The sequence below is a fragment of the Zootermopsis nevadensis genome, unplaced genomic scaffold, assembly GCF_977971745.1.
Source record: "Zootermopsis nevadensis isolate Lab colony 2312 unplaced genomic scaffold, Znev_1.0 Znev_ptg000011l, whole genome shotgun sequence".
In the NCBI taxonomy this organism is placed as follows: Eukaryota; Metazoa; Arthropoda; class Insecta; order Blattodea; family Termopsidae; genus Zootermopsis; species Zootermopsis nevadensis.
In genome coordinates, this window is record NW_028259143.1 from 12,304,112 (window position 1) to 12,315,709 (window position 11,598).

An 11,598-nucleotide genomic window follows, 5' to 3' on the forward strand; every position below is an offset into this window, starting at 1 on the left:
CTTGTCAAGTTGAAGTGAAAGTAGACATGATCAATAGTTTTCCCTAGAACTTGAAGGGTTAATTACCATTTTCAGAAAACCCTTTGCCAAGCCAGTTGAATCCAGTCCACACTATATTTCTCCTAGACTGATTCTAATGCCATCTTGCCATATAAACCTGTACTGATCTGTACTTTATGATGGTGATTGCCAGTGCAAGTGGAGAAGGAAAGGGAAGTTGGATTACAATGTAGTGGGGAAAAGTGCAACAGCACGTTCTGATGTTGGTGGCAATGTAGTTGAGGAATAGCTACAGATCAAATGCAAAATATTAACTTATCATTAGTATGACAAATGGCAGTAATATAAGCTTTGCGTAGGACTTTCACCATTGTTCCACAATACTTTTGAATGCAACTTACTTCTGTTTAAAATGCATTCACTATACTGAATTTTTCTTCTTTGCTAGTATCACCTCACTAAAATCTCAAAACTCAAACCTGTCTTGTATGCAGCTATCAACAGATTGACCCACACAACCCCTGTGGGTAGACAGGACAGGTGAAGCCCAAGGGTCACCAATCAGTAACAAACCCAGTAGCTACATTTTGTTCCCTTCAGCTTTCCCACCCATTTGCTGCATTCATATGAATTTCTCATTCCTTATGTAGAACTACATCTGTATTTAGATGTTTCATGATGATTAGTAATTAATTATAGGCACTAGACATGCAAAATGTTATATGAAGATGAAACATGTACGTACATACTTTATTTTGAACATTTTTGTGTGTTAAAAACAATGAACTGTGTTAAACTCTTACACTATGATTTTAACTCACATAAACATATAAATATAAGGAACATAAGAGAAACTTGGTATGCTCCTCCACGTCACGAAACGAATACTGGCAACACAACAGCGTAAATGAGTTTGAAGCCATCAAAATATACATTCATTTGAATGTTCATAATTGTTCTTGTGTATCCCTCCACGGCACAGTACAGAAACAGCTGCACGTTTTCCACAGCATCAGGGCTGCAGCTTTCAAACTGTGGTTACTATAATTTTGTGCAAATAAAACACAACACTGAGTAGGATTTGATGTTTTCTAGGCAGTGAGTCTGAAGATGGCTGTCTTCTGGGTTGTTGAGCTGTGTACTTCAAGTTTACCCACATTTCATAGGTCCTTGCTCCCTCCATCATCATTGGTAAACTTTTACTATACTACATGGCACAACAACCCAAATGTCAGCCATCTTCTAAACACAACACTTCACAGTTACAAATATCAAGTGGTTTTTGAAATTAAAGAAATAATTTTGCTTTACACTGAGAATCATGCGAAACACAAATACAAAATTTAGTGGTACAGATTATTAAGTTAGCCTAACAGTTACCATTAGGATTAAAAGGGTTAATACCATCATGGAGGTCATATGAACTTTGAGGTGGGGGAATAACATTAACATTACTCGTGTTGGATTCTGAAAATTTCTGTGGTAATATATATTTTAAAAAATTGCAACTTTTGTTAGGTTTTTTGCAAGACTACGAAATAACATAAACTCCACACAAAATCACATAAACATATAAATATAAGGAACATAAGAGAAACTTCCTGTCTTCAGTGCATTTCAAACATCTAGTTGTGGTTACAGCATCTGATCATCCACTTTTTGGCTGCATCTTATCTTTTAGTGTTTCATAACCATAATTTGTATTGGTTATATGTGTGTGAAGATGTTTCTGCCGAGCTATGACTTCATTGACAAGTTGCAACAATCTGCTGTATGTCCTCCATTCTCTCCATGCTTCCATCAGCTGTGGCATTTTGTAAAGCAACACTTCTTCTCTGGTATGCTCCTCCACGTCACAAAACGAATACTGGCAACACAACAGCATAAATGAGTTTGAAGCCATCAAAATATATTTCACGGTAACAACGCTCAGAATCTTTCTTCTCCCTTTTTAGCCCACATTCTTATCTAAGGAAAGTTGGGTGTATCACATCATTGTAAGTCCATTTGCATGTGAAATAAAACAGTAATTCAATGTATGGAATACTACAGCACTTCATTGTGCTTATCAGTGGCATTACTACATGCAGAGAAATACTACCCTCAGAATATATGGACTCCTAAGAATTTGAAGGGATGCTTTCAATATGTATTCCTTTTTTAAGTAATGCCATGATACTAAAAATGGTAACACCACTTTGAAAATATTTTATCTGAGAAAGTGTCATGTGCAGTTGCATTTCCATGAAGTCACTGCATGATGACCTCTCACTGCTGATATGCAGCATTTGCTTTGAAATTTTCCATTTGTTAAGAATAAGAATGATCAGTGAATGCTGTCTGTGATACGACACTGTTTCATCTCATAGCAACGTATCTTGATCAGTCACAGCCATGACAACTGCTTCCACCTTTACTGTATTGTAAACCCCACTCAATACCAGATGTCACTCAAGTCCATTCATTAGTTTTGGGGATGAAACATGGATAGACATGAACCCATGGTATGCATCCATTTTATGCATTTTGTGAAAATAACACAAAAAAGGTAAAGGTACACATTCATTTGAATGTTCATAATTGTCCTTGTGTATCCCTCCACGGCACAGTACAGAAACAGCTGCACATTTTTCACAGCATCAGGGCTGCAGCTTTCAAACTGTGGTTACTATAATTTTGTGCAAATAAAACACAACACTGAGTAGGATTTGATGTTTTCTAGGCAGTGAGTCTGAAGATGGCTGTCTTCTGGGTTGTTGAGCTGTGTACTCCAAGTTTACCCACATTTCATAGGTCCTTGCTCCCTCCATCATCATTGGTAAACTTTTACTATACTACATGGCACAACAACCCAAATGTCAGCCATCTTCTAAACACAACACTTCACAGTTACAAACATCAAGTGGTTTTTGAAATTAAAGAAATAATTTTGCTTTACACTGAGAATCATGCGAAACACAAATACAAAATTTAGTGGTACAGATTATTAAGTTAACCTAACAGTTACCATTAGGATTAAAAGGGTTAATACCATCATGGAGGTCATATGAACTTTTGAGGTGGGGGAATAACATTAACATTACTCGTGTTGGATTCTGAAAATTTCTGTGGTAATATATATTTTAAAAAATTGCAACTTTTGTTAGGTTTTTTGCAAGACTACGAAATAACATAAACTCCACACAAAATCTTCAGTTTGATAGCAGTAACCACATGAGGTGTGACAGACCACTCACCCCATCTAGTGCGGAGGTTAAGAATGAGTAGGAGCTATATTATCTCTCCCCCCAAGCACCTACATAGCATATAGCATGACAGAAAAAATAACCACATTAAACTGTATATGGAGGTGAATTATGAATACACCCACAGTCTGTGACTGAAGCATTCATTTGTCATAAGTATAAACATGGCAATGGAGGAAACTTTGAAGTCAAATGTTACAAGAAACCTAAACTGAATATGTACTAATAAAAATCATGCACAGAAATTAATTATTAAATTGTAGTTCCTGATAGTGCCACCATATGGTTTGAAGAATGTAATAAATTCTTTCAGTTATTAACTTTTCCTGAATACCTTGATAAGTGTAGAATGTTTCCTGAAATATATCTGGCCATCCTCACATTGGAAGATAAGAGAAGTTGGTATCTTGAAGTCAGGCATCAGGGCACAGACCCTTGGATCATTGCAGTTTAATGGTAGAACAGTGATTTCCACAACATATGATAAAGGAATGATACCCTGCAAATGACATCGCTCTAGAAATACAAGTCAAATCTCCTCAGTACATCACAAAAATTAAAATTCAAGATATAAGTGCAAAAATGTTGGAAATATATCATGTGTAGTCAGTGATCATAAGATGTGTGTTTTCACAGAAGTGTTATGCTGTGATTTAACCCATTAGGTAGGGAATGTGACATATGCTGTTGCTTGAAATCCAGTCTGTACTGGGCAATGCATCATATGCAGAGCTATAAGGATTTATTTCTTCCTGCACTGTGAAGGCTGATAGAGACATCAATCTTTGATCACATGGTTGACAGCTTTTGCCATCTAGAGTGATTTTCCACGGTGGTCCTAATGATACATACGATGGTTTGTGAGCTCTCGTTATTGCAACACTTTTATAACATGCAAAACAGACTCAGGTATATTACAAAATCAATGTTTCTTGTCTATTGACATGCGGTAAACAGATTGCTCTCTGCATGTAATGACAAATTCTATGGTGGCCAGCAAACATTTCTTCATCAGTTACCTGTGTCCGTGCTGTAAGGACCAGCTACTATGGCAAAGTATTTACTCCCTACAGATCTGACTAAAAGAAGTCTGAACTTACCGACACTATACGAGATGTGATTGATCTGAGTGAGGAAGAGAAGGATTTTAAGTGATTAGTTCAGGAACTGATAAAGAAATTGTATCTTTAGGAAATATTGCAGATACTTTACAAGTGGAAATGTGAGAACTACCACAGGGGTGCAAATTTGCAAAGTTAATTTCTGAATGCAAGTGACTGGAGTGATTTAGAGAGTGATGGTACTGTAGCCAGTGTAGTTTATTGTAGTAATAATGCATAGTGGGTTATAAACAGACATAAGAGGAACAGAGTTCCACCAAAGTATGATGCTGGTATAAAGGAGGAAATGATGAAGAAAATGAATACTCAAGGGATATATGAAGTCTTTCTTGATTACATATGTAAAATCATTGCTCAACAAACATATTTACACATTATTTTATTATTTAGTGTTCTGTCTGATGACAGGTCCATATGAACAGGATCCTTCCATCCTTTTCTCGGACTGGGACCTGTTCATATACGTTCTTGGCAGATGATCCAGAAGTGGTTTGCAATTGCCTTCTTCTGTGTGTGAATGGAGTAATTGTTGGGATGCCACGGCGAAACCGGGAAAGCCCCCGGAGGAAAACTCCGTGTTGCCTAGACCACGGCCTTGCCCAACATATCAAAAATAAAATGAAAGAACACTGCTCTGTAAAATGAAACGGGCTGAAGACAAGGACTGGGTTCTTGTGAACAAAAAATTAATAAGATTTTTACTTTGTATTATTATTGCTGCAAAGCTTTGTGCAGAAACCTGAGTTATGGAAGTATTCTTCTCACAGACAACTGCTGGCAACACCTGTTTTTGCTTCAAAAATTTACAAAGTGAAACCTCTGTTTGACCACCTCATTCCTGAAGATCAGCTATTGACAGGTGAATGTCATTTATTCATATATTGCAGAGCTATTTGATATGCTAAATGAACTTAAAATAGTTGCAGTATGCACAGTAAAATCTAACAGGAAAAGACTTCTTATAGACACAATAGGAAAGAAACTAAAAAGAAAGAAGTGACAGTGGCAGAATAAAGATGATGGCTCTGAAATGGAAGAATAAGAGAGATGTTTCCATGCTGAGCAGCATATATAATGAAGAAATGAAAACTGTCCATGGTAAGAAGGAGAAAAAAGCCAAACGTGTGCATTGATTACAATGATGCAGTGAGTAGTGTTGACCTTTCTGATCAGAGCATTGTGACGTACAGTATGACAAGAGAATGAAGAAGGACTACAAAAATATATTCCACCACTTGTTAGATTGTAGAATGTTGAACATGTTTGTGATATTCAGAAAATATGCTCATTTACAATTCTGCATGCACATTGAAAAACAATTGTTTGAGAAGTGTGGAGGTGAAACTTCCTCACAGGTCCTGCCAGTAAGAGCCATCAGGACATTACATCCAGATCGTTCTCAAAGATTCACAAGACCAATAAGTGAAAAAAGTGTAAACAGTGAAAATATCCATAAAAGTGCTGTACAAGATCAACAAAGATATTTCCAGCAGGAGAAAACAGCAGTTGACTTTTGGTTTGTACTTTTCTTACAGTAATTTGAGATCATTTCAGGTGATAACAGAATGAACGTTAATAAACTGAAAACATACATTTTCAATGTTAAATATCTGTGTCTGGAAACGTTTTTTCCAAAAACATCTTAAAGACCATAAAGCTATAAAAGTTACTTGTAGGAGACTAAATAAAACACAGTATTGAATAATTCTGCATTGTTGGTCTTGTGTTTAACTTGCTTTGAGTTTGATGTACATTTGGAATTTATTTCCATTGTTTTGTGTACATGTGAAAATGTTCACCTACCTTGCAGAAGTTAAGCAAATACTGCCTTTTAACTTAAGGAAGTAATAATTATCTTTGAAATTCCAATAATATTTATCAGTGGGACATGTAATAAAATTCTGTATGCTTTCATTCCTTGATGAAAACCGAGGCACATGTACAAAATGTCATTCCACACACATATCTGAAGCAAGGTGTTTGCATTAACCAGTCTCATTGGGAGCTTGTATAATGAACATGCTGATTGGCAAGAACGGTTTAATATCACAATGTTTTCTACTTTCCTATAAACTTATGATGGAGATGGACAGAAAGGCTTCTGCTGTCAATCTGATGGAAGTGGAAAAATGAGCTGCAGGTTTTAAAATTATTTGTATCTAAACACAGAAAAAGTTTAGGTTATACTCAGGAAAATACTTGTGTAACATTGAACTTTTAAATTGTCCAGGATTTGTTGAAACCTGCAATACAGAAGGCCAGCATATACCTGATACAACAATTGCAGGTGGAATTTTATATGACTGCAATTATAAACAAGCTACTGCATGTTATTTAAAAAATGCATTGCAAGAAACCATGTTGTGTTGAATACTTACATTATGGTAACTTCCTAAAGCATCATAATCACACCAGCAGAACGAATGTGAGCGAAGATAATGAGGTTGTTGACGGACATCCTCAGGAACTGGTATGCTGAAAAGGATATTCAAGATCATGAATAATTGTTTTGAAAAAATATTCTGAAGTGCATGCAGTTATATATTGGGACGAAACATGATAAGACTAGCATAGTAGTGGTTTAATGATGAGGTATGAAGGCTCAGGTTAGTGGCTCGCCATGCTCTAGATGACGGGGGTTTGATTCCTGTCATATATGAAAATTTTATCACAATGTTCAGACCAGTTCAGGGGCTCAACCTCCTATCAAAGGGTATTATAAGCTGTCTCTCCAGAGATAAATAAGCCACTGCATGAAGTTGACCACTTACTTCAATTTCATGCTCAGGTTAAGAATGTGTAGAGCTTTACCTCTCTTACCACTAGATGCCTTCATGGTATGGTACTCAGGAACATGGACAACTTTTACTGTTTCTACAGCCAGATGTGACTAACATGATTATGCAGTAATTTATTAGCAGGTTTAAAAATTAATAATTTAATGATGGGCCAGTGTTCCCTGTGACACACATTCAACATGACATCAGCTTTATGGTCTGTTTATGTTACCACCAGTGCAAACTGGATTTTGTGTGTTAGGGTGAAGAGAATGATTCCAGTGCCACTGCTCTTAAATGAGACCAATCTTTCATAAGAACCACCAAAGTATTTAAGGAGTCAGCATGTAGTGGTTCCCTAATGTTGCTAATATTCACAGTAGGTCTGTTCTCATACTGATAAATTCATGACAGCTACTAAATTGCAGTAGTACATTACCTTGAAGGAGGTAATGGTCTAAATTTCAGGGTAGTAGTCATTTGAATCAACTGTACATTACACATAAGAATACTATTTCCTTTAGTATATAGAGGTCAAATCACTATATAACAAAACATGCTGTAACATAAACTTTGTTTTATAGTGAACTTACTTATAATGTGTATTTAAATGTTAGCCAAGTTATATTAATATATTTCTAATACAACGTCTATGCCTGCTGAAACCAAATTTGGCAAATTCTGAACAGACAATACTGTTTATCAGTCTTGTCATACACTGTATACTTCATATTTTATTTGCCTGGATGAGTGGTCTCCCTCTGAATTTTTAAACCCTGGTTTGACTACAAACAAAATAATTGTGTATTATGAACGTACAATTGACACGGATATTTATCTTGTGGTTCAAGAACAGGTATAAATTCAGTGTTGTACATAAAATGTGGAACAGGCGGTCTGAAAGCATTCATGGCATCCTGAAGACTGAGTGACAAATGATCTTGTTGATACTGTGTTAGTCGCACCCCCTGAACGCTGCCTCCATCAAGTATACCAATGTACACAGTACCACCCCATCCTGAATTCAAGAAGCCACACAGATTCCTGGAAGTACAGGGAACAAGTTGAAACATCTGCCTACAAAACTTTTCATAGGAAACCATTGTATTAGAAAACCTGTCACTTGTTTGAAAACAATATAAAGTGTTCAATTTTTTTGTCTTAAACCACTCAAACTTTGTGAAAGGGCAAGCCATTTCAGCAGAGTATAACTGGTATTTCAATTCATACAAATTAAATTAAAGAGGCATGACCTTTGGCTTCAATTGCTTCTGAAATAGCCTACAGGGTGCAGAAGCATACCTTTTACTATTTAGATGCACGTGTTCAAAAAGTCAATTATTTGGAGGAATATTCTTTAATATAACCATGGCTAATATACATGCACCAACTGAGAAGAAAGACGAAATAGTAAAGGAAGCATTTTATGAGAAATTAGAAGAGGTTTTTGATAATATCCATAGGAATTATGTTAAAATTGTCCTGGGAGACTAACACCAAAATTGGGAAAGAAGAGATATACAGGTACATAGTAGGGAATGATGTGGTGGTGTATGTGGCTTCAGAGATGTTATATATTTTAAAGACAAAGAAGCCCTGTCTACCTGGGAAACAGGTATCCTTTTGAGAATTTGTGGGCCAAAGAAGGAAGGTGGAGGGTGGAAAATTCACAAGAACCAAAAATTGTATAATTTATGTGGAAATCCAGGAATTGTAGCATAACTTAAAAGTAAAAGAATAAGATTCTTAGGACATACAGATGGTACAGAAAAGGAAAACCAGGTTGATGCAGGAGCGATGGAAGACTAGAGAAAGATCTGAGAGAGACAGGTGTGAGAGTATGGCAGTAACAAAGACAGGAAAGACAGACACTAGCTAGAATTGTGCAGGAGGCCTTGGTCCATAATGGAATACAGAACCAAGAATTAATTAAGTAAATACTACAACACAGATACTCAAGTCATTAAAGAGGCTAAACATATGCATTAAAATAAGCAGATACTAAAGTCAAATAATAAAATAAAAGCAATCTGGAATATAGTTAAAAAGGAGTCATGCATATTTAACAACTAACCAATGTCATTACTAACATGATTTACCACCAACCATTAACTGTCATTCTAAACCCATACTTATTGCAGATAATATTTATATTATTATTTTACATCCAGGAATAGGCTGTTTCCAAATTTGCATGAATAATGTCTTTACTAGCTTCAATAAATGGATTAAAACCACTAAACTCACATTAAATTTTGATGAAACATATTCCATGAAATTTTGTACTACCAGCAAAAACTGTGTTAATCAAAGTATGGGATAATGAGGATAAAACAATTGAAGAAGTGTTAACAACTAAATTTCTTGGCCTACGAATTGACAGTAACTTAAATGGAAAACACATATTCATTACATTTTCTCTAAACTAAGTTCAGCATGCTTTGCTATGAGGACTGTCACATGATTCACGAAAAGACAAACTTTAAAATTAATCTATTTTGCTTACTTCCATTTTATCATGTCATATGGAATTATTTTGGGGGGAAAATCAACAGACAGCAAAAAAGTATTTTACATTCAAAAGAAAATCATTAGAATAATGGCAGGCACTAAAAGGAGAGCATCATGCAAAAAATTATTTAAGAAATTTTATATTCTTCCACTAGCCACCAAATTCTTGCTTTCATTGTTATCATTTGTAGAGGACAACACAAAAGAATTTCAGACAGACTCAGATATCCACAATATAAGTACAAGATACAGATAAAACCTTCATCCTACATTCTATTGTCATCTGACTAACTTATGGATCCATGGAATGTAATAAAGATGTATGTATATGCCAAACACTAAACTCAGTGAATATCAAGAAGGAGTTTACTATATTGTACTTATGACATTCAATAATTTTCCTGCCACTGTAAAAGTCTGAATTACAATATAAAGAAGTTTAAACCCGCACTAAAAGAGTATCTTGTACCTCACTTCTATTCCATTGAAGAATTTACCTCAACCAAAAATTCTCAGCTATTATGAATACATGTAAGCAATAGTGAATATGCTTTCAAATGCAATTATTTTGGCTTTAAATGAATGTCATAATTATGTAATCTATAATTGTACTATTAATAAATACTGTATTTGTGTTATGGTGTGTTCTACATCCTTGGCTTGGGCCTATGAAGGATCTATGGAATATAAATAAATTCAGTTCCATTCTATTCTGGATAAAAATGTACACAGACATAATTTCGTTATACTAGTTACCTGGATACTGCATTCCTTGTCCTGTTATTATCGGAATTGTTGATACACCAGGGAGGAATTTCTTCAATACTTATGTTTCGATGACCCTTAAATTCGTGAGTTTGATCTTCTTCAAAGCCTACCACTTCACCCCGTCGATAATATTTATTTGACGGGGATTTAGAAGGGTTAGTTTTCTTTATCATACTGAGGAGTGGCTATTTCGATTTTTTCAGTTTTACCGCCGCGTTCTCCTATTGCTCTGTAATGTGTTCTGTGAGAGAGAATAGAATAAAAAGGAAAATTCTGTGTTATAATCAGAAAGTTTGCGTAATAATGTAGGCTTGCATTTCGTATTGACTACAATGTATGGATTATCTACAGAGTATTCAGCGTTGAAACAGTGATGTAATAATTATTACGATCTGACTCCCAAATACCTGTAATATGTGATTACCCAATTAGGCGCTGTCCTATTGAGGTCGCAGAAAGGCGCTTACTAGCATCTCTGCGTTTGGAATTCCATGAAACAAACAATTACTCATACTTCAAATGAAAACACTGATTTTTTGTATGTTACCTCTGGTAGCGTAACTCGCTAAGTATTTGTAGGGCCGAGAAATGTTTCGAATAAACTCTGCAAAGAGAAATGCAACAATGAAACGTACATTTTATTTATGCTCATTAGCATTTTTCCGTATCTCAAGGTTTTCGAAATAATTAAGGAAAATGAATTTCTGTGCTGTGGCATCTCGAACACGCTTGATCTGACATTGACCACATTTTGTTTTGGAGGCCTTGTTCGTCCGTTCCATATTTATAAGAAAGGACTGAAAGTAGACCGGTTACAGTGGCCGCGCTGTCTGAGGCGTAGACCTCGTGCGCTTGACGCTACGACCGTGGGTTCGAAACCCACTCAAGGCATGGATGTTGTCTACGTCTTTTTTCTATGTTGTGCTGTCCTGTGCACAGGTAGAGGCCGCGCGATAGACTGATGACTCGTCCAAGGAGTTCTACCAAATGTCTAAATAGATCGAGGAAAGCTCCAAAAGGAGACCCCTATGCTCCACATAAAGGAACTGAAAGTAGCATTCACGAGAAAACGAACTAAAATCGTACGCTTAATTTCCTACCGAATGATCGAGTTGTTAACACCCTTTTTACTTCCTATTTAGGAGGTCCCTGTATCAAATCTCGGCCCGAAAATCG

At 35.9% G+C, this 11,598-nt stretch overlaps 1 protein-coding gene across 2 annotated transcripts; it reads right to left on the reverse strand.

The window, feature by feature from the left end:
* Positions 1 to 729: 729 nt before the first annotated feature.
* Positions 730 to 11,038, reverse strand: LOC110838558 (uncharacterized). Of its 2 annotated transcripts, XM_022081858.2 has the most exons (6): positions 10,830 to 11,038; positions 10,411 to 10,663; positions 7,963 to 8,187; positions 6,745 to 6,841; positions 3,580 to 3,744; positions 730 to 1,867 (listed from the first exon to the last, which is right to left on the reverse strand). In XM_022081858.2, the coding sequence occupies exons 2-6, from the start codon at positions 10,593 to 10,595 to the stop codon at positions 1,649 to 1,651; spliced, it is 891 nt and encodes a 296-aa protein (XP_021937550.1). In that variant the 5' UTR covers positions 10,596 to 10,663; positions 10,830 to 11,038; the 3' UTR covers positions 730 to 1,648. The 2 variants fall into 2 exon arrangements, with proteins under 2 accessions (XP_021937550.1, XP_021937551.1); XM_022081859.2 differs by having other exon boundaries at positions 10,411 to 11,038.
* Positions 11,039 to 11,598: the final 560 nt, after the last annotated feature.